General features: G+C 33.1%; 1 protein-coding gene and 1 long non-coding RNA gene across 4 annotated transcripts in view; one reads left to right on the forward strand and one right to left on the reverse strand.

Moving 5' to 3' along the window:
• The window catches only part of TTC29 (tetratricopeptide repeat domain 29), a 249,929-nt gene extending 228,082 nt beyond the window's left edge, over positions 1-21,847 (reverse strand). For both annotated transcript variants that reach the window (XM_033402828.2, XM_049708815.1), the window contains exons 1-2: positions 21,753-21,847; positions 19,625-19,708 (exon numbers count right to left, since the gene is read on the reverse strand). In XM_033402828.2, coding sequence (XP_033258719.1) covers positions 19,625-19,708; positions 21,753-21,844 — 176 coding nt within the window. In that variant the 5' untranslated portion in view covers positions 21,845-21,847. The remainder of the gene's footprint in view (positions 1-19,624; positions 19,709-21,752) is intronic.
• Positions 1-25,122, forward strand: part of LOC125964180 (uncharacterized) — a 672,498-nt gene that overhangs the window by 588,937 nt on the left and 58,439 nt on the right. The gene's annotated exons all lie outside the window — the stretch shown is intronic.

The following is a 25,122-nucleotide window of genomic DNA, read 5'->3' on the forward strand; positions in this document are numbered from 1 at the left end:
GTCATAATTCTTTCCAATAAATATATTTCAATTTTCCCCATATCAAAAAATAAATCAAGAATATATTTTCCCCTTTCAAACATGAATGCTTAAAAAGGTAACTACCATGTTGTAAGCCATGTGAAGAAACCTTTCATACTGTGTGCTCTTTAATTACCGTTGCAAAGGAGGTATGCATTACACATACAAACAGTGAAGCCAGGATTTCTCACAAACTATATGTACACAGTGATCAAACTTCCAGAACATACTTTTCATTTTACATGTAGTAAAAACTAAATTAATAAAAACAAAAAATAAGTTGATAATTTTGAAGCTTTTTTCAGACAACATCTGTATATAGCTATCTTATTTTCCTGAATGTTGCATTTTATTGCATTTCCTGAATGTTAATTTTATTGCAGCTATCTCAAACATTTAGGAAATTCCTACTTATAACTAAGACCTTAGGGTATATCAAATCAAATATGTGCATCAATAAGAATATTTGAAGAACAAAAGGAAGTATTTGTGAGAAGATAAAATAAAAGAGCCTTGAATTCAAACTTTTAAAAAATTGTACAAGATAGATATATAGTAGGGATTATAACTTCCTTGAGATGGAGAACATGTTATTTGTTCCTTTTGTATTTTTTTATAATAGCGCAAATGCCAACACAAATAAAGGTTATATAATATTATTAATATCAAATAAAATAGAATCAGGGCATAAAAAAATTAAAAGAGCATATGAATATTAGAGATTCATAAATAGATTATTTTACTGAGAAATATGGCAGCTAGAAAACAATACTCCTAATAACAATAGCTTCAAAATATGTAAAATTCACAGAAAAAGGAGAAATTGATCTTAATATATTTTTTTCAGAAAATTATAAATTAAATAGAGGGAAAAAAGATTTGAATAACAATTGTCTAGCTTAATTGAAATAACAGGCTCAATCTAATTATTAGATTCTGATCGTTTTCTGTATGAGAACTATCTACCAAATAGAAAATATATATTTAGTTTTCAGACATACAAGGAATATTTATAAAATTAATCATGTACTGGCCACACTAAAAATGTCATAAACTGATATCACATATGGCACATTTCCTGAGCACAAGTATATATTCACTCCTCAATCCTGCATTCCCTCTTGCAAAAAAAAAAAAAAAAAACCAAAAAGCCACAAGAAAAAACTATTCACCTGCAAATTTATAAATACACTTCTAGTTTATTCATGGCCAAAAGGGGAAACCACTGTAGAAATTTTCATACACTTAGAACTGAAAGAAAAAAATTAAACATTAAATCCTGGGGGAAGAAATCATCATGGTATTAAAAGGAAATTTATAAGTTAAATTCATTTGTTAGAAAACAAGAGCAACACTTGGGAGTGAAAAAGCTAGCTTTCAACTTAGGATGCTAGAAATAAAATCCTAACAAATTAAACAATGGCATGAAGTCAAATAAAGGACAGGGAGGGAAATATTAAAGGCAAATGTATGAATTCATAAAATAGAGAACAAAAAGTGTGACCCATAAAACAAACAAACAAAAAAACCTGGTTATGTGAAAAGACAAATAAATTTTGCAAGTACTTTATAATCAAGAAAAACAAAAATAGATAAGTCGTCAAAATTGTACCAGGAATGGAAGTGATAATATATCTTCTATTACAATTATAGTAACTGCTAACTTTTAGTGTAGCAAAAGAAAAGAAAATTATGGGTTAATATTATTATAATTTAGATACAAATTTCCCTCATACCACTCCCCAAAAAAAGAACTCATAGCAAACTAAAAGCATAATGACTAAGTAGGGTTTATCCCAGAATTCCAAGAATGGTTCAAAATTAGAAAATCTCTTAACTTTATGATAATCTCAGGAGATGTTAGAAAATTATTTAGTAAAGTTCAAAACTCATTTATGATTAAGAAAAGTGGAAACTAAAAACTGAATTCTCTATCTTGGTAATATGTATCTATTAAAACCCTATAGCATAAAGCTTCATGTTTTGGGATACATTAGAATCATTTCCACTACAGTAAGGAATTTGAAGGGATCCCTGCTGTCACTCCTATTATTTAACACCATGTACTGTTAAATGGACGTTCTTGCCAATGTGGGATTCAATATTTTAATGATACCAATTCTCCTAAAATAACATAAAATCAAGGCAGTCCTTATAAAACCTCATTATATTCTCCTGACTCTTGGCAAGATAATTCAAAATTCATATAGAATGGTTAATGTACAAGAAAAACCTGATCATTTGGAACAAAGAGGGGGACTGTCTGCCAGATATAAAATACATTTTAACTATGTTAATAAAGTGATTTGTGGCACTGACACCAGAAAAGACAAATAAGTCAATGGAACAGAATATATATGTATATGTGTATGTATACACACATGAAAATTTGGTATTTAATAGAAGTGACATTTCAGTTCAGGGGAAAGTTTTGGGTACAATTGATCTATTTGCAAATTTTGTTGGTTGTATGTTTTATATATTAATATTTCTATATTATTATTTTTGTATATAAATAATATAGATGATAGCATATGTTATATTACCTTTCCACATTTAATGGAATATTTAAGTGACACACAAATCTCAATTTCCTAATCATTTTCTTGACCTTAATGTATGTGTTACGTATATATTAAACCTTTATCACTAAGAACTTTCAGGTGCTTAATCACAATCGTTTTAAAGCAACTTTGTAACATTCATTTTGAACTTCTGAGTTAAGTACTTTTTTTCTTAGCCCCCTAGCTTCCTCTTTCTTGAATTCTCTTTTCTTTCCTCTAGACTCTAAAGTGGCCATTTGGGGCAGGGATGAAGGGTCCAGAAAGACTGCACAGGAAGAGATGTTTTCCAGTCCTCATATCTGAAAGGATTTTTGTTTTGCCCTCAGTTTTGATTAATAGTTTATCTGGGTACAGAATTCTAAGTTAAAATAATTGTTCTGCATATCTTAAAGACAACCTCCCTTTTTTTATAGAACCAAGTATTATTACTGACAACTGTGATGGTAGTCTGATCTTTGTTTCTTGATGACAACCATTCTCCCAAACCCTGAAAGCTTCTAGTACCTTCTCTGTATACTTAGCATTTCGATATTTCATAAAGATGTATCGAAGTGGGTTTTTTCTTTTCTTTTTTTCCTTTTTCTTTCTTTCCCTTTTTTTTTTTTTTTTGTTGTTATTCTTTCCTTTCTGGTTACTTTGGTAGTCACAGCCCAAAGATCTGTGGGTTTTCTCCAGTCTAAGATATCTGTGTCTGTGTCTCTAACCATATCTCTATCTCTGTCCATCTATATCTACCTATATAGCTATCATCATTCATTCTCTCATCTCTTTCTCTTGGATAAATATTCACCACCTGGACTGTGTTCTGTATCTTATGCCTTTTAAAATATTTTCTATATCTTTTATGTTTTTATTCTACATGTTGATAGCCTTATCTTTCTTTTCCATCCTTTCCTTTTGAATTTTAAAAAATATTTCAGCTACCTTTAATTTTGAAGAATTCTTTTTCTTTAAATGATTTCATAGCATCAGGTTACATTTGAGGGATGTAAGATTTTCTACAACGTCTGTAAGGAAAGAAATTGGAAATCTCTCAAAGTTCCTCTTTTCCCTATAGAAACTGTTTCAGCTGCCATTGAGTGTTCTCTTTGTTCATCTTTTTTCCTTTTGTATTGTAATATTTTCTCAAATATCAGAGGCTATTTGTCTATTCATAATAATGAAGTTCTCAATTTCTTAACATAGGTAGTGAATATGGGTTTCCTCTGTTTGCAGGATTCATCCTGAGATTTATGGGTTGGGAGAGCACAAGCTGGCTATTCCTTGCACTGATGCCAAATGAAAAGGACTCTGTAAGGTACACCAGCTTCCCTGACAGGAGCTCAGGCCAACTGTTACTTTTTAAGGTTTTTTTGCATCACTGTTTATGAGGAATATTATTATTCTGTGGTTTTCTTTTTATGTAATGGCTTTTTCTGGTATTGGTATCAGGATAATTCTGGTCTCATAGAATGAGTTGAGAAGTGTTTCTTCTATTTTATTGAAGAGTTTGTGTCAAATTGATGGATTTTTTTTTTTTTCCCAAATGTTAGGTAGAATTCACCAGTGAAGCAAAATGGGCCTGGAATTTTCTTTGTGGGAAGTTTTTAAACTATTAATTCAATGTGTTTAGTGAATCTACTGCGATATCTATTTCTACTTAAGTGAATTTTGGCAGTGTCTCACGAAATTTAGCCATTTCTGTAAGTTGTTGAGTTTACCAGTATAAAGTTTATTTCCTAATTAGCGTTTTAATATTTATGTAATCTGTAGTGATGTGTCCCCTCTTTCACTTCTGAAATTGGTAAATTGTGTCTTCTTTCTTTTTCTCTGACCATTATGACTAAAGATTGATCAACTTTACTGATCTTTTCAAAGAAGCCATTTTTAGTTTCACTGATTTTCTCTACTGTCTTCCTGTTTTCTGCCCCCATTTTACTACTCCTTTTTCTCTATTTTCAGTTTAATTTTTTTCTAATTTTTTAAAATGAAAACTTAGGGCAATGACTTTAGACATTTCTATTTTTCAAATATAAACATTTTAATGCTATAAACTTCCCTTTAAGCACTGCTTTAGCTTCATCTTACCAATTTTGATATACCATATTTTTTTTAATTCAGTTCAAAGGATTTTCTAATTTGCCTTGATTTCTTCTTTGATCTATGGTTTATTTAGAAATACGTTGTCTAGTTTCCAAATTTGTGGGGATTTTTCAGAGATCTTCCTGCCATTATTTCTAATTTAATTCCATTGTTGTAAGAGAAAATAATTTTTAGGATTTAAATCCTTTTAAGTATATTGAAATTTGTTTTATGGCTCAGAATGTCATCTCCTTTGAAAAGTATTCCATGTGTACTTGAAAATAATGTGTGTTCTGCTGTTGTTTGGTGGAATGTATGTAAATGCCAATTATTTAAGCTGATCAATGGTATTGTTCAAGTCTTCAATATTCTACTGATTTTTTAATCAATTATTGAGAGAGTGGTGTTAGAATCTCCAACTATAATTGTGGACTTGTCTGTTTTTCCTTTTCCTTCTATCAGTCTTTGTTTTATTACTTTGAAGTTCTGTCATAGGAACACAAACATTTAGGATTATGTGTTCTTGATGAATCAACTTCTTGTATCATTATGAAATGTTACTTTTTATCTCTGGTAATATTCCAACTGTTTTCTGAAAATGTATGTCTGAAAATCTTGGAATCTCTCATTTTTCTTCCTTTCCTATCATGTTAAGAATTTACTATCTTTTGGACATTTTAGTGGTCATTTCAAATATAGGAAGGAAATGTGTTTAGCCATCCATCTTGATCCTGAAGTAGAAAAACCCCTAAACTAAACTTTTAAGACCATTGCCTCATTCAGCAATGTATTTCTGTGGCTACATTGGCTGTAGGATAAGGGATTGTTTCAGACAAGCTTAAGGGGATTTTATGGAAATATGAGTCAGGGTTATAGAATAACTGGGTCCTTACGAGGTGAACCCAGAGGGAGGTTCTAGATGCATAACAGTACTGGGAATTCACGAGGAGTCTAGAAATCTGATCTCTGATTCATGCCTCATTCATTTTCTTTCTAGCTTGTTCATTCCTTCCTCTCTATGAATCATTTTTTCTGTCTCATTGTTTCTGCTTCTTTATAACATTAGATTGCCTTGGTCAAAGTACTTAATCTCTCTATGCCTTGGTCTCTGGAAGTAATAACAAGGTTTATTTCCAGGTTTATTGTGAGGATCACTAAAAACACAGACCAGCACACAGTATTAATGTAATATGTCTTACCCATTACTATTTGGCCTAAAATAAAACCTGGCTAAGAGATGTAATATCTATGACTAGCTGCCTATACATCCATTTCATTGTTCATTAGGTGTGCCAAGTTTCATTATATTGCTCCATTTTTCTTATATAAGATCATGTGATAACTTTCTTTTGCAATTTAGTATCAGGAAAAAGCTTATCTCTCTTGAAGAAATGATATGTTTCCTTTCATCGGGTAATGAGGATTCTCTAGTCCGTCACATCTCCCTTTTTGCCCAGTCTGCCCGGAAGTTCAGAGTGAAATTTAATGTTTCTTCAGGGGAACTATATTAACCCTGATGGGGAGTATATTTATATACTTTTCCTTTATTTGCCTTTCATTTTCTATATATAATCTGACAGCTATGTAATATAAAACATTAATTTTAAGTTTCTTCAATCCTCTCCAGAAAGAAAGTTAACAAGAAATAAAGCATTATTTTATGTAAGTCAGAAGAATCTTAAAGGAGAATGAAACACTGCTTTCAAAGAACTCTGAGTCTAGAGCAGAATCCTTTCCTTACGGCAATTCACAACAAGACATTTTACATTGCAATTCAGTACATGTACATATATATTTCACATATGTATGTATATGAAACAAAATGTAAAAGCACTAATACTCAAAATGTTCTGATCTCTTTGTAAATATTAACTCAATTAATCCTCATAACCATTCCATGAGCCAGGCCCTCTTATTGTTACCCCTATTTTTTACATGAGAAAACTGAGGCACAGAAAGGTTAAGTAACTTGGCCAAAGTTGACCAGTTACCTTGTTAGTAAGTATAAAGCTTACTACTTAAAGCTTACTACTACTTACTACTTACTTAAGTATAAAGCTGGGTTTGAGTCCAGGGAGTCTGGTTTTAGAACCCATGCTCTATTTCATTACGCTCTATGTAATGAACCCCTTTCTAATTCTATAGTCTTTCATATTTTAAATGCTTATCATGATACCCAAACTCATGGGTCATAATCACTACCCACTAATGGACCACAACCTTAGATTTTAAACATTAATCAGGAAGGAAAAAAAAACCAAAACACATGTACATGACTGTCAATGGCTATTAAGAGAGTTCAAGCAGGCACTCTGAACTCTTACCATGTGAGTGAGGATGGATCAAAGGAGGCCTCACAGGGCAAGAAACAGTTAAGCTGAGGCTGGTAGAGAAGTTTATCAAGTACACAAGGCATGGGAGAAGGAGAAGGGCATTTCAGGCAGAGCACATATATAAGGCTACAAAGGGGTAAAAGATCCCCATTCATCAACTGCCTCAACACCTGTGAGCCAAGCACTGTATGAGTACTGAGGATGCACATGTGAGCAAAGTAGCCATGGCTCCATACATACATACAAATACACACTATATATATTTATTTATAAACATATGTGTATTTATAAACACACACCTCCCAGCTCAAAGTACAGAGTATTTAAAATGATCTCAGAGACTCATCCCAGTACAAAATTTTGAAAATTTCCAAATAATCTAATTAAAAATAATAGAGGAAAAATATTTCCTACAAATTTATATATTCAATTTAATAGACCAACATATGCATTGTGGGAGTCCCAGGAGGAGAACAGAGATTCTTTTAAGAAAAGTGGTGAAAACTTCCCAAGTTTCATAAATGTCATGAATATAAATATTTGAGAAATTCAACAAACTCTAAGTAGGAAAATTCAAAGAGATACACATTGAGGCACATTATAATCAAACTCCCAAAGGCAAAGACAAAGAGTGAATCTTTAAAGCAGCAATAGAGAAGCAACTCAACACAGCATCCTCAATAAGGTTTTAAGCAGATTTCTCACTAGAAACTTTGGAGGCCAGAAAACAGGGTCTTTTTTTTTCTTTTTTAATTGGGGTATAGTTGTTTTACAATGTTGTGTTAGTTTCTACTGTACAGTGAAGTGAATTATATATTCAAAATGCTAAAAGAAAAAACTGTCAACCAATAATCTTACATCTGGCAAAACTGTCCTTTTAAAGTGAGGAAGAAATTAAGAACATTCCCAGATAAACAAAAGCTGAGGAACTTTATTTCTACTGGACCTGCCCTGCAAGAAGTGCTAAAAGGAGTCCTGCAGGTTGAAAAAGAGTAACCTGAAGTCATATGAAGAAATAAAAGTCTCAGTAAAGGTAGACACATGGTCAATTATAGAAGCTAGTATTTTTGTAACAATAGTTGGTAACTTCACATTTTGTTTTCTACATAATTTAAGAGACTAATGCATTTATAAAAATAATTATTCTAAGAACTAGCAGTATTATATATTTGATTTGTAACTCCACATGTTGCTTTCTACATAATTTAGGATATAGCATTAAAAAAATAATTATTAATGTATGTGTGGGAGCAGAGGGTATCTGTAAATCTCTATACCTTCCCGTCAGTTTTGCTGTGAACCTAAAACTCTAAAAAAATAAAGCCTTTCAATAACAAAATGATTAGTTTGTTTTTTGGAGGCAAAATGTATAAAGATGTAGTTTTACAACATCGATAATCAAAAGAGGTAGGAATGGACCTCTCAAGAAGCAAAGTTTTTGTATGTTAGTGAAGATAAACTGGTATAAATTCAAAACAGAGGTTATAATTTCAGGATATCAGATGTAAGCCCCATGGCAACCACAAAGAAAATAGTTACAGAATATACACAAAAGGAAATGAGAAGGGAATTCATTGGTTTCACTACAAAAAAAAAAAAATCAACATAAAGGAATACAGTAATGCAGGAAATAAGGAACAAAGAAGCTATAAGGTACATAAAAAATAAATAGTAAGTGACAGAAGTCCCTCCTTATTAGTAATTACTTTAAATGTAAGTGGATTAAACTCTCCAATCAAAGGACAGAGACTGGAAGAATGAATAAAAAAACGTGATCCAACTATGTGCTGTCTACAAGACACTCACTTTAGATCCAAAGACACAAATAGGTTTAAAATGGAATGATGGAGAAAGATATTTCATGGCAATAGTAACAAAAAGAGAGTAGGGGTGGCTATACTAATGTCCGACAAAATAGACTTGAAATTAAAAAAGGGCTATAAGAGACAAAGGAGGCCATAATATATTAATAACAGATCAAATACAGGAAGAAGATACAACTGTCATAAACGTTCATGCACTTAATAAGAGACCATCAAAATAGATAAAGCAAAAATTGACAGAATTGAGGGGAGAAATAGACAGTTATGCAATAATAGCTGGAGATTTCAATACCTGACTTTCAATAATGGATAGAACAACCAAACAGAAGATAAGTAAGAAAACAGAGGACTTGAACAATACAATAAACCAACTAGATGTAACAGATATATGCAGAACACTCTACCCAACGACAGAATACACAGTCTTCTCAGGGGCACACAGGACATTTTCCAGGATTGACCATATATTAGGCCAAAAATTAAGTCTTGAGAGATATCACACAAAGTACCTTCTTTGGCCACAACTAGAGTAGTCATTAAGGGAGGGAAAACTGGAGAATTCACAAATTGTGGAAATTAAATAACACACTCTTAAACAACCAATGGATCAAAGAAGAAATCACAAGGGAAATTAGAAAATACTTAGAGATGAATGAAAATGAAAACACAACATGGCAAAACTTATGGAATTCAGTGAAAGCAGTGCTAAAGGGGAAATTTATAACTGTAAATGCTTAAATTTATAAAAAAGAAAGATCTTTTAAAAAACATTTAAAAACAAAAAGATCTCAAATCAACATTCTAACCTTACAATTTAATTAATTAGGAAAAGAACAAACTAAACACAAAGCTTTCAGAAGAAAAAAAATAATAAAGATTAGGGCAGAGATAAATGAAATAGAGGATAGAAAAAGAACTCAATGAAAACAAAAGTTGGTTCTTTGAAAAGATCAACAAAATTGAGAAACCTTTAGCTAGATCAACTAAGAAAAAAACAGAGAAGACTCAAAGTACTACAATCAGAAATGAAAGTAGGCTTTGCTGTACAGCAGAAACTAACACAACATTGTAAAGCAACTATACTCCAATAAAAAGGAAGAAATGAAAAAGGAAGAAATGAAAGTACTACCAATTTTAGAGATAAAAAGGATTATTAGAGAGTACTGTGAACAACTCTGTGTAAAAAATTGGATAACCTAGATGAAATGGACAAATTCCTAGAAACAAAACCTACCAAGACTGAATCATGAAGAAATAATAAGCCTGAACTGACCTATAACTTGTAATGAGTCAGTAATAAAAAATCTCCCAACAAAGAAAAGCCCTGGATGATGGCCTCACTGATTCATTCTACCAAAAATGTAACGGACTAACACAAATTCTTCTCAAACATTTCAAAAAACTGAATGGGAGAGAACACTTCCTATTTTGTTCTATTAGGCCAGCATTGCCCTGATACCAAAGTCAGAAAAAAATACTTCAAGAAAAGAGAACTACAGACAAATATCTCTTATGAACATTAATTCAACAAAATACTAGTGAAGTGAATTCAGCAGCATATTAAAAGGATTATACATCATGGCCAATTGGAATGTAAGGATGGTTCAACATACTAATACTTATCAATGTAATACATCATATTAAAAAAATGAAGAAAAAATTACCATATGATCATCTCAATGCAGAAAAAGTATTTGACAAAATTAAATACCCTTTCATGATAAAATACTCAACAAATTAGGAAGGAAACTGCCTCAACATAACAAAACTCATATATGAAAAACTCACAGTGAGCATCATACGCAACAGTGAAAGACTGAAAGCTTTCCTCTACGATTAGAAACAAGGCAAGAAGGCCCAGTTTCATCACTTCTATTCAACACAGTACTTAGAGCAATTAGGCAAGAAAAAGAAATAAAAGGCATTCAAACTGGAAAGGAAGAAGTAAAATTATCTCTGTTTCTAGCTGTTGTGATTTTTATATGTCAAAAACTCAAAAGATTCCACAAAAAGCTATTAGAACTAATAAACAAATTCAGCAAAGTAATAACAAATTCTGGATACAAGATCAACATTCAAAATTCAGTAGTATATGTATACACTAAGAATAAATAATCTGAAAAGGAAATTAAGAAAACAATTCCACTTACAATAACAAAAATAATAAAATAAAATACTCAGGAATTAACTTTACCAAGGAGGTAAAGGACCTGTGCAATGAAAACTATAAAACATTGCTGAAAGAAATTAAAGAAGACATAAATAAATAAAAAGACATCTTATGTTCATGGATTAGAATATTTAATATTGTTATGATGTCAATACTACCTAAAGCAATTTACAGATTCAATGCAATCACTATCAAAATACCAATGACAATTTTTTTAGAAGTAGAAAAATTCATTCTAAAATTCATACGTAATGTCAAGGAAACTGAATAACCAAATAATCTTGAAAAAGAAAAAAGGTGGACTCACACTTCCTGATTTCAAAACTTACTACACAGTTACAGTAATCAGCATGGTACTGGCATAAAGACAAACATATAGACCAAAGGAATAGGATAGAGAGCTCAGAAATAAATCTTCACATATATGGTCAAACAATTTTTGACAAGGGTATTAAGACTATTTAAAAGGGAAAGGACAGTTTTTTTCAACAAATGATGATGGGAAAACTAGATATCCACATGTAAAAGAATGAAGTTGGATGCTTACCTAACACTATAGACATAAATTAACTCAAAATGGATCAAAGACCTAAACACAGTAGCTAAAAGCATAAAACTCTTAGAAGAAATCATAGGGCAAAAGCTTTACAACATTGGATTTGGCAATGATTTCTTGGATATGACAGCAAAAGTACAGGCAACACAAGAAAAAATAGACAAATTAGACTTCATGAAATTAAAAAAACTTTGTCATCAAAGGATACTATCAACAGAGTGAAAGGCAATCAATGGAATAGGAGAAAATAATTGCAAATCACATATCTGATAAGGAATTAATATCCAGAATATAGAAGTATTCCTAAAACTTAATAATAAAAAACAAACAACTCAATTCAAAAACAGAAAGGACTTGAATAAACAGTTCTCCAAAGAAGGGATCCAAAGGACCAATAAGCACATGAAAAGATGCTCAACATTACTAATCACTGGAGAAATGTAAATCAAGATCTCAGTGAGATACCCCTCATACTCATTATGATAGCTACTAGCATGAAAGCAGAAAACGATAAATGTTGGTGAAGATGTGAAGCAACTGTAACCCGTGTGCATTGTTGATGAGAATGAAAAATGGTACAGCCATTGTGGTGGCAGAATGGTGTTCTCAAAAAATTTTAAATAAAGTTATCAAATTATTCAGTAATTCCACTCCTGGAATTGAGAACAGGGTCTTAAGGAGATATTTATACACCCGTGTTCACAGGAAACATTATTCACAATAGGTAAAACACTGAAGCAGCCCAAGTGTCCATTGACAAATGAATGGATAAGCAAAATATAAACATACCATGAACTATTATTCAGCCTTAAAAAGGAAGGAAATTGTTACAAATGCTACAACATGGAAGAAACTTGAGGATACTGCAAGCCCTAGGAAAGCAAAAGAGTACTTGTGAGCCCATAATCTGATTTTGCTTTAAGTACTGAGATGACACTGTTTACTATAATATCTCCATTTTCCAACATGGAAAACAGAACAGGGTATGGATATGAGTTAGGGGGATGATTTTCATAGAATTGCAGCAATATCAACATTTTGAGGATTATGTTTTAACCATAACAGAGAATGGGAAAGAGTCAAATTAGTTTCAGATATTCCCATGCAAGCTTTTCTTAATATGGACAGAACACAATATCAGAAACAAAGCTCAACTTAGTAAAATCATCTTGCCCCATGAATTATGCATGATGAGGCTTGGTCATTGTTCACCCCACTTTTAATTCCAACTGATTCAACCTCTGTAGTACCTGGGTACTTATGCCTTTTTATCACTTTGCTCTTCATTACTAAATTTCCCAAATGATTTCTAAATAGAGTGCCATTATGCACTTCCAGGTTTATGAGCTATTGTAGGAAAAGTCACATTCTCTGGCTATATTCTACACATTTCTAAAGCAGTAGGTTTATACTTAAAGCAATCTTATGGTAGTAACAATAAGTTTAAGCAATTTATAGACATTTTAAAAAACTGTTTACAATAGCTCAGTGGGCTCTGCAAATTATAATGTTTAGTACAGCATAAAAAATTTCTGAAAAGTTTACTATAAGTTGAAATTAAAAAAAATTCCCCTCATTAGTTAGCATTACCGTTTGAAATGTATCTCACTAAAAACTCTGTCTTCTAAACATGATGAATATGATACCTGGCACAAAGTAAATATGTAACTATACATATTTAAAGAAAAATGATAAATTAATATTACTACCTATATCAAGACAAAGTTAATGCAAAATATTTAGGATATTTACATTATAACTTTTAAAAGCCAAAGAAAAATGATCAATGACAGTTAACGATAATAGCTGAAGTGAGAATTGTCTACATGTGTTTCATATAGAGAATCTCTTTTAACTTCCACAAGAATGTCCTATTATTATTATGGTCTCCAAATAGTTGTGGAAATCAAAGATTAGCGAAGTCAGGTAACCTGCAAAAAATCACAGAAGTATTAATAGCAAAGCCAAATTTCCAGCTGAGGAAGAAATCATCTCCCCTAACAGCCAGAGCTGCAATGTCATGATTCCTATGCTTTTCCCTTACGAAGATTTTATTTAGGTCTATTTAGAGCTGGTAAGTTTAAACACCATATGTGAAAATAATATTTTAAAGAAAACTTTTTTTAACATCTTTATTGGAGTATAATTGCTTTACAATGTTTAGTTTCTGCTGTATAACAAAGTGAATCAGCTATATGTTTACATATATCCCCATATCCCTTCCCTCTTGCATCTCCCTTCCACCCTCCCTATCCTACCCCTCTAGGTGGTCACAAAGCACCAAGCTGATCTTCCTGTGCTATGCAGCTGTTAAAGCAAAGACATAAATGCCTAAGAAATTGGCATTTCTGTGTTCCGTTGACATTTGAAATCTTTCCTCCTTTCGTATTTATTTAGACTTGGCTTTGGTGTAAATTTGAGATCCTTTTTGCACTTATTAAACAATTTTTAAAAGTGCCTTTCAACTGCATTTTTTAAATTCCCAAATTGTAAACTTTATTGATATCAATATTCTTTTTAAAAACTTTATTGTCAAAAATTCTTTTCTTTCCTAATTTCACATCTTAGAGATCTGCTGTGGAAGACAGTATCAGAATGTAAATAAGTAAATAATAAAAATAAAAAGGAGTGGCATCTCTCCTGTGTTCCCATGTGTATTCTCTGCTGTTGCTTTTTTTTATACATTCAGGAGAAAGTAAGGAATAGTTGTCTCTCCACTTCAGAACACCAAAATCCTGTTTCTTTTTCTTGAATAAGGAAGAAGATCTTAAAACCCAATTTGCTACTTAGAAGGAAAGAGGGTCATCTTCCTTTCCTTCTCTCTCCTGCCTATTCCTGTTAGTCAAGTAACCATTTATTCAGCAGTTGGCATCTTCAGAAAGTTTAACTGGCAAACCTCTGCATGGAATTTAATTTATTACTTTAAAAGAGACGCAAAATGTTAAGATAAAACTAGATGATATCACAAAATTATTCAAAAGTAAACAAGATGAATGAAGCAGAGGAAGAGCTCACCTAAAGGGGCCTAAATTCCCATAATGTTATCATGAAATAGTATATCGTGAATAAACATCTTCACCTTGTTACAGATACTTTGAGTGCCTGACCATGGAGCAAATCCAAATGCTAAATTTGCTCATAACAAGTATATCTGTAGTTTGTAAAAGTACCTTTGGAAGACAATTTTGGAATATTTTCAAGATGAAAACCTAAGATGGGCAAAATGCTAATTTACTTTAACTGAGTAAGTATAATACAGTGCAAAGGCAGGAGAGAGAGGCTGTGCTGCCCAAGTGACGCTCAGTAAACACCAATTGGTGACGCTGAAAGATATTCTGAAAGAAAGCAATATCTTGGAGATGTACACAATTTTGAGCTAAATCTATTCTTCTGTATAATAGAACTTGATATCTGAAGCAGAAAATAATATTGAGCAGATTAACATTCTCTGTCCCTTGATAATTTTGCTTATTAGTATCCTCATATACACAGCTAAAGCTGTAAAAACTGCCCCCAGAAAATTTTATTTGAATCTATAAATACACTTTTATTACTTAGCTACTCAAAGCAATTATGATATGATAATAAGTGATACTTTAAGTATCACTTAAATAATGCATTCTGATAATATAGTACAGAATAAAAAAGCACAAAGTACAGAACTACAACATGCCCTTCTTTAGTTGGTAAAGATCAGTTAAATACTATCAATGGACTATTCAACGGCTTATCTAAGAAAGTCAAATTACCAGTGTCAACTATGTTGTACTTTAGTACAATACGTTTGAAAAAAATATACCTATTAGGCACAGCAATAATCTGGTCACTTAAAAAGTAATAAAGTATAGTAGAATTCCTTCTGTAAATGTGGATGATAAAAAACTCAGAAGCCCTTTGCCTTTGACCCATTTTACCCCATTCCAAAGTAAAATGATCCCCCATCAATTGGGTTTGACCATTCCAGTAAAAACTACTTTAGCTTGTCTTGCTCAATTACTCACTTAAATTTTATACTCTTACTTGTAAACATATAACATTTTTGAGGAATTAAACTTCCTCAATACAACAGTTAAACTAGCTACCTACAACACTGAACTAAAAAATGTTGTAATCAAAAAATATTCACAGCAGGATACCTATTTCATGGTGTTAGTAATCCAACATTTATTCTTCACTAATTTATTCATTTAACAGCAAGTTATTGAGCTCCGCCCGAGTGCCAGGCCCTGTTTAAGTCCTGGGGACACAGTGGCGTACACACAGACACGTTCCTGTCCTGTGGGGCATCCATTCCACTAGGGATGACACAGCTGACGTACAAACTCCCAACAGAAGATGAGGACCAGCTGACTGCAGAAATACACCCAGGTGATTTGACTGGGAATAAGTGTGAGTGGGGTGAGGGCTCCTTGATTATGGGGTCAGGGAATAGCAGACTGAGGTCACATTCAAGGTGACACCTGCATGACAAGAAGTGTCAGCAGTAAGGCCACACTGAAAGGAGTGAATGGTAGAGAGAATGGGGGATAAGGCCAGAGAGGTCAGCAAAGCCCAAATCACACACAGCTTTAGGTCATGATGAAGAGTTTAGAGTTTATCATAAAACCAATGGGAAGCTCTTGGAGGGTTTTAAACAGGTGAGTGTCCCCATGATCTAATTTTTAAAAGGTCATTCTGGTGGCTGAATTGTGGTGGAATTCAAGGGGATTTTAGAAGAGCAAGTAGGAGACTCTTCTAGTGATCTTGGCAAGAGATGATGGTGACTATGCAATGAAGAGAATAGATGAACACAGGATAAGTTTTGGAGTTATATCTGATAGTACATACTGATGCATTAGATGGGGGAGTGGTGGTGAAGGCAAGGTGAAACTCAAGGCTGCCTTGGTACCATTTACTGAACTGAGGGAAGACTGGGGGAGGGATATTAGGAGGGGGGAGTGTGAGGGGCAGCAGAGGTAAAGCAAGAGTCCAGTGGGGGGCCATGTTAGCCTTGGAATGTGGATTAAAAATTCAAGTAAATATGTCAAGGAGACAGTTGGATATAAAAATTTGAAGCTTAATGGAGAGGTCAGGGCTGGATTTATAAATGTGATAGCCATCAGGTATTGCTTGTATTTAAAGCTATAGGACTAGATCCAGGTAGAGAGTGTAGCTGGAGTAGAGGGTCAAAGACCCACCCCTAGAACAATCCACCATTGAGAGTTTGAAAACAGAAAAGCAGCCAGCAAAGGAGACTGAAGGCAGCATAGTTGAAGAGTTTGGAGGAAAACCATAGAACATGGCATCCTGGAAGCCACAAGCACAGAATGTTCAAGGAGAGAGTATTCATCTCTATCAAATAATGTGAAGACATCAAGCAAGATGAGGACAGAAACATGACCATTAGATGTAATAAAAATGGAGGACATCAGTCACAGTAAACAGATTTCAGTGACTTCTGGGTCTGGAAACCTATTTAGAGTCAATTGAGCTAAGAATGCGATGTGGAAAGATGGAGACAATGCTTCTGGTTACTGCGAAGGGTACAGAAAAATGGGGTAGAAACTGGAGGAGGAAAAGAAGTCAAGGGAGATACTAGGGTAGATACGAATGTTAGTGAGATTGCTTCAATGGAAAAGGAGAAACTGATGATATAGCAAGAAAACACATTTAACTGGTGGAGAAAGTCTTGGAACAAGTAAGAGGGGATGGTATCCACAGCACAAGTAGAGACATCATCCTTAGACAAGAACAGGAACTCTCCACCCATTGCAATAGGTGGGACACAGAGTGTGAGTTTACGTATTAGTAGGTTGGTAAGTTTTGGAGTAGATGATGAAGTGTTATTCTGGGACTAGACAAAGAACACATCCATATTACAGGATATCAAAGCTAGTGTACATGAATTATTTAAGTATGTATTTCTGTTATCATCTTAGGGAAGAATAAGGCAGTTTAGAGAAGAATTTGAGAATATATCTTAGATACTGCTTTTGCCTGATTGGAAATTTGATTCACCAATTTCTCCCCTTTATATTCTTGTATACTGAGGATCTGTGACGCACCAGTTTGATCATTTTGTAATGCTAACAGATATGGAGTCAAACTCAAAATCTGTCTTCTTTGGCAAGTTTTATCCAACATCTTAATTTTCTCTGATTTTTTCCAGACCTCTAGGCTGCACCTCACAGTAAAATTATGCAACTCATTCATTGCATGTTTATTTCCTGCTTGTATTATTTCAAATAGAGACAAGGATAAGACCAAGTACTTTATACTAAAATAACATTGTTTTCCCCTCTGTGAAAAACCTAGTGTTAGATATAAAGTAGGCACTTAATAAATGTTTGCTGACCAATTTATCTTTTAGAGTTCAATGGCTGATAAAAAGTTTTACACAGAAATTCTTTGGAATATGCATAATTCCTCATGGCGCCTGCTGGGTGCTGCTGAGAGATGCTGAAATCAATTTTCTCCTTTACATGCTATTCAGTTTGTTTGGGGCAAGGTCTACAAGGTATATCCATCAGGAGCATAATAGTGAGCCAAGTACAAGTTACCTTCCTACTAAGGTTTGCACCCACTATCTTTGAGCTTTGATATAAAAAAGTATTCAAGTGTAGGAAGCTTTAAGGAGAATTCAACAGTAAGGGTTGAGAATTACCCAGGGCTACTTGTATTCTGTAGCATAATATGGATTTGAAATCAATTTGGTAATATCCTTAGTGAAAAAAAAAATATTTGTAACAGAACACTCATTAACATAGCCTATTTTGCATTGTCTTATAATAATGTTTTCTTCAGTGCAGACTGAAAGCAGATATTAAGTATATAGATGTCTAATTTGTTAAAATATGTGAAGCATAAGTTTAATTCCAAATTTAATTCCTAATTCTTAAGCCAATTATAGCTATTTAGGTATCATTATATTTAAATCAGAAAGCAAATATCACTCATATATATTTTTCTTTTAAGAAGGAATTGTATCATCAGACAACACTGACCTTTAATTTTGTCCAATAGGCTACCATGGAAAGCTAATGAATTAGCAATTAGAATAGCAGTTAAAAACCAAAGGTCCCAGATATAACACTTGGCAGTCAATACAACTCCAAGGAAGACAGTGATTATAGCTACTATAAATTTTGTCACTCTATAAAATAAAGCAGTTACTGATAGAATGAACTATTCCATTTTTCCATGCTATATGCATACTGACAATTATCTAATGAAATATATCAAGAGACTTAGAATTTTAGACTATGTGAAAACCTATACCAAAACCATCAATAGGAATACCCTGTCAGTGGAATCCCATAGCACTAGGCAACATTAATAGAGACAATCTTTTAAAAGCATTTATTGTATAAAATATTTTTGAATAGTTGAATCATTTAATGAATTCTGTAAGATGCATGTGCATATATAAGATTTCTATTTGTCAATACTTACATATAAAAATCTGATAACAGAGTCACCAAGTCTATAGGTAAGAAATATTAAACCTGTTTAGCTATTATTCTAGGTTTCTATTTATTTCTCACTAACCTACTTGGATTTTTATACTGTTTTTACTCAGATCATAAATTAGGTTCTGACTAGCCGTAAAATGGCAAAGTTTACTTTGTTCATTAAAAAAATAAATCCAGACAATTTAGAATTATTTTTAAATTAACCAATAAACTATGATCCATTAATTCTTTTTGTGGGTTCTTGGCAGGAGAGAGAATATACATTAGTAAGGGATTTTTTTTAAATCACCAGGAAAAAAGATATATGAATCCTTCTCTTAAAGTTTTTTTTTTCTCCCCCATGGAGGCAATATACCTTAAAATGGAAGTTATTAAGCAATTAATAACACAGAATTAACTAAAATATTGCAAATATGATAGTATAATATCTTGGTAAATATGAGAACTTTGAAAGTCATAAAATTAAAGACTGATATGTGTAAGATCAATAGACATGATTTATCACTATTTAATATGAGCTTTAATTTTTAAATGCTATGTTCCAATAAAAAAGTGGACTGCACAGGAAAATTGAAATTTCAATAAAGAATCAAGACAAAATAAACAAACTTTATATTAAAGTACCTTTAAGAGGTATATACTTACGCAGCAACCTCCTCTTTTGACAATCCTTTGAAATTCACCTCCAGATAATGATCTATGTCATCTTTTTCTTTGATCAACTGAGACCTAAATGAAATGGAAAGAAATAATAAAGCACTGCCTTAAATTGAGTTGAAAAGCTACCAAACATATAAAATGCCACCAGAAGAACAGAAATATTCTGGGGACAATATCATAGATAATAAATGTTCTGTAAAAGCTAGAGTTAGGTTGTTCATTGATAATTTCAAAATTTTAATTTTCTTGAACGGAAAGAGGCAGAGAAGAATACTAACCTCAGTGTGTAAACAGATAAAACACCAACACATTAAAATACTAGCATTCTTAAGTAAATAGGGTTTTCTCCTCAAAGCATTATAAGATCTTCCATTTTACTCATGTTCTCTCATAATATAACTTTCCAGCTACAGAAGTCAGATTCTGTTTGGCACAGGATCTTGTAATAATACTTATTTGATACAAATGTGTTAAAATTATTGGTTGCAAACATTACAGAATTTTGCTCTGACATGCTGTTTGAGTGGTTTTTAAAATCACACATAAAACTCAAATTATTATTAAAAGTTCAAGGTGAAAGTGATTTTAAGAAGACTTTAATGAGAAATATATTACACATGTAGTATGTTCAATCTTCATACACCTGGCACCTTTAAAAATAAGCAGACTATGAACATCTTATGACAACAGGAGTATGGGATACACAGATACCTTTTTATTCAGAAGCTAATGGAGAATGTTGATACAAAGCTTTGCCTTAAATGGTTATGATAAAAGTGTTTTTCTTCAATAAAATGAATACAAAAAAATTTTCTTTAAAATCTCTCTTATTCTAGGGATGTGAGACTGGGCTATGTTTTTGCTCGTGTTGAAAAGAAAATGTAATCTCAATTATTACAAAAGACAGGAAGAAGAAGCTAGCTATTCCAGATTTTGTAAATACATCACATTATTCAAAAGGAAAATGGAAAATAAGAATGTATATACTGGAATTATGCATCTATTGAAAATTTTCTGTTTTTCACATTATTTGAAAATAAAATTACAATTTTCTACACTTCTATTTTACTATTTCTACAGTTTTCAATTCTATTACCAAAGAACTTTGATGGTAGTTTAGCTGAATGTATTTATTTTGGTCCAGGGGCTTTGGTCTTTGCCAGAAATACCAAAAATGAGGTATGGTCCTTCTCAGAACAAAGTAGTCTCATAATACTTTGATCATTATGCCTTGTAGGAATTGAAAGGTAAGCATAAAAAAAAAATCAAACCTATATATAGGTTTTAATTTTCTTGAATGGAAAGAGGCAGGGAAGAATACTAACCTCAGTGTGTAAACAAATAAAACACCAACACATTAAAACACTCTGCATTCTTAAGTAAATGGGTTTTTCTCCACATCCACCTATCCTATATATAGGTTTATATTGATAAATAATATGTGCATTACTAAAAATCAATAAAACTATAAGTGGAAATTTCTAAATAACACAATCTTAGTTAATATTCATAATTATGATAAAATACATCAAGTTCCTGCCCTACAGTTTTTCAGCTGCATTTGAAAACTCCATAAGCTCAGCAGACATTCGCAGGCAGTGGTGGTTCGATGATGCAGTTTCAAGCCCCAGGATCATTTCAGGAGCTAAATCGTGCCTGCCAGTTTACCCCGGTAGGAAGACTGTGTCATCCTTCCTCCAAAACAGAAATCAGTGCTTGGGACCTTGTGGTTTAGATGCCATACATCTTTCATGCCTAAAGCTTCTGCTTTCAATGCTCCACACGTATTTTAAAAAGGAAATGTATTTCCAAAGCTTTACAGGAAGCATATATAATGCTTCCTGTAAAGAAGAATAATAATCTTCTTTACAGGAAGAATATAATGGTAATAGAAAATAAAATGATCAAATGAGTGCTAGCCTGCTAAATAAATAGATTCTTAATCTTTGAATGAGGTTCATCAATCCTTCTGAAACAGCAAATTTGAATATTCTGAATATAACAGTATACTTTTGTTTTCAAACAATTTTGTTTTCTGAGATATGCTATTTACATTTTTTACTGCAAGAAATTCGTTCTGTAGGAATAAAAAATGAAAGCCAGGGTCACGTACCTTGGAATTGTTCTGGGAGAACATGGCAGCTTCTGTCTGGCTAAGGCCGTAAGCTTTGGGCGTGTCATGCACAGTGGGGGCAGGGTGGTCATTTTGGACTACCAAAAAAAAAAAAAAACAGAAATGGTATTTTAAAGAATAAATCATTCAAATAATCTTTTAAGACATTATTAGAGATCCACAGTCAGTTGTCTGAGCTGAGAATGCCTCTGTGTGTAGATCTATAGCTCTGTTATTCAGTCATGAAGCTCAGAGAGTGAATTCTGCAGGTTGCTTCTCTCATTATTTTCTTCTACTATCTGCCTTTTGGCCAATTTATTACTTGTCTGCACCTCCATCACAAAGTGGAAAAGGAAAAAATTTGATAAATGCATTGAAGATTCAGACAATTAGGAGCTTTGTTATGGGTTTTGTTAGTGGAGCTGGTTGCAATTAAAAAGTGAAGATTTTTAGGACAGCTATAGATTTCAAATGCTCATGCTTTTCTCTCCTGTTACAATCAATAATTAAAATTTTTTCATACTTTGCTGTCTTCTAAAACTTTCTCACTCACAAATAAAGCCTTTCCCTTAGAAGTGATAAATGCTAAGAACAATTCTCAACAAGGAGACAGCTTCCCTGAGAGAGCACATAGCTACAACAGTGTACAGATCACTTCAAAATGTAGTGGTTTAATCGCACCAAAAAGAATAAAATACCTAGGAATAAACCTACCTAAGGAGGCAAAAGACCTGTACTCTGAAACCTATAAGATGCTGATGAAAGAAGTTGAAGACAATACAAACAGATGGAAAGATACACCATGTTCTTGGATTGGAAGAATAAATATTGTTAAAATGACTGTACTACCCATGGCAATCTACAGATTCAATGCAATCCCTATCAAATTACCAATGGCATTTTTCACAAAACTGGAACAAAAAATTTGAGAATATGTATGGAAATACAAAAGACCCCAAAGAGCCAAAACAATCTTGAGAAAGAAGAATGGAGCTGGAGGAATCACACTCCCTTATTTCACACTATACTACAAAGCTGCAGTAATCAAAACAGTATGGTACCAGCACAAAAACAGATACAAAGATCAATGGAATGGGATAGAAAGTCCAGAAATAAATCCATACTCTTAAGGTCAACAAATCTATGATGAAGGAGGTGAGAATATACAATGGAAAAAAGACAATCTCTTCAATAAGTGGTGCTGGGAAAACTGGACAGTTACATGTAAAAGAATGAGATTAGAACATTCTCTAACACCATATACAAAATTAAACTCAAAATGGATTAAAGACCTAAATGTAAGATTGGATATAAAGTTCCTAGAGGAAAACATAGGCAGAACATTCTTTGACATAAATTGCAGCAATATTTTTTTGGATCTGTCCCCCAGAGTAATGCAAACAAAAGCAAAGATAAACAAATAGCACCTAATTAAACTTAAAAGACTTTGCACAGCAAAGGAAACCATAAACAAAATGAAAAGACAACCTATGAAATGAGAGAAAATATTTGCAAACAATGTGACCGACAAGGGATTAATTTCTAAAATGTACAAATAGCTCATACAGCTCAATATCAAAAAAGCAAACAACCCAATCAAAAAATGGGCAGAGACCTAAATAGACATTTCTCCAAATAAGACATACAGATGGCCAACAGGCACATGAAAAGATGCTCAACGTCACTAATTATTAGAGAAATACAAATCAAAACTACAATGAGGTGTCACCTCACACGAGTCAGAATGGCCATCATCAAAAAGCCTGCAAGTAATAAATGCTGGAGAGAGTGTTAAAAAAAAGGAAATCTCCTACACTGTGGGTAGGAATGTAAATTGGTGCAGCCACTATGGAAAACAGTATGGCGTTTCCTTAAAAAAATCTAAAAATAGAGTTACCATATGATCCAGCAATCTCATTCCTGGGCACATATCTGGAAAAGATGAAAACTCTAAATCAAAAAGATACATGCACCCCCATGTTCACAGCAGCACTATTTACAATAGCCAAGACATGAGAGCAACCTAAATGCCCATTGACCAATGAATGGATAAAGAAGATATGATACACACACACACACACACACAGTGGAAATATTACTCAGCCATAAAAAGAATGAAATAATGCCATTTGCAGCAACACGGATGGACCTAGAGATTATCATACTAAGTGAAGTAAGTCAGACAGAGAAAGACAAATATCATATGATATTACTTATATGTGGAATCTTAAAAAAAAATGATACAAATGACCTTATTTACAAAGTGGAAATAGACTCACAGATGCAGTAAAAAAAATCTTATGGTTACCAAAGGGGAAAAGGGGAGGGATAAATTAGAAATTTGGGATTAACAGATACACACTACTATATATAAAATAAACAATAGGATCTACTGTAGAGCACAAGGAACCATATTCAGTACCTTGTAATAACCTATACTGGAAAAGAATTTGAAAAAGAATATACATATATATATTCATATATATGTATATAATTGAATCAATTTGCTATATACTTGAAACATTGTAAATCAACTATACTTCAACTAAAAAAAATGTAGCGGTTTAAAACAATAATCAAAGTAAAAAGAAGTCTTTTACTTTATGTGGGTCAGGAATTAGGAGAAAGCACAATGGGAATGGATGGCTTATCTCTACTCAATTTTGACTGGGGCCTCTGCTGGGAAGACCCAGAAGCATGGGGGTAACTCAGTGGTGGGAAACAGGAATTTTCTGTAAGGTCTTCACTCATGTAACTGGTGGCTGATGCTACTAGCTGGGACCTCAGCTGGGGCTGTCTGTCAGAACACATACATGTGACCTCCTCATACAACTTGGGCTTCCTCTCAGTATGGCAGCCTCAGACTTCTTAGGTGGCAACTCAGGGCTCCAAAGGCAAGTACCCAAAGAAAAGCCAGATGGAAGCTGTATCCCCTTCTAGGGCCTGGCTTTGGAAGTCACATAGCATCTCTTCCACTGTAAAAATCAGCTGCTCACCAGTAGCCAAGGGATGAATAAGAGCAGAAAAAGATGAAGTCAGAGAAGCTAAGGAGGAATCTGGTGCTGTTCTGATGGTATAGGGTCTTGAAAGTTACTGTAAAAAAATGTGACTTTTACTCTGATTGGAGGATTTTGAGCCCAGGAGTGACATGGTCTGAGTTACACCTTGAAAGGATTGCTCTGGCTTCTCTTTTGGACTTAGACTGTAGGGGGCAGAAGGAAAGGCAGCGGAGGCCAGTTGGAGGTTGCTGTGAAATCTGGGTGACAGAGAATGATAGAGGTGGACAGACATGGTCACAGCCGAGGTAGCACCACCTATGGCCAGCAGAGACAAGATATTCCTCTAGTGCTACAAAGCCATGGGGGGACGG

This window comes from Orcinus orca, chromosome 4 (assembly GCF_937001465.1).
Source record: "Orcinus orca chromosome 4, mOrcOrc1.1, whole genome shotgun sequence".
Taxonomy (NCBI): domain Eukaryota; kingdom Metazoa; phylum Chordata; class Mammalia; order Artiodactyla; family Delphinidae; genus Orcinus; species Orcinus orca.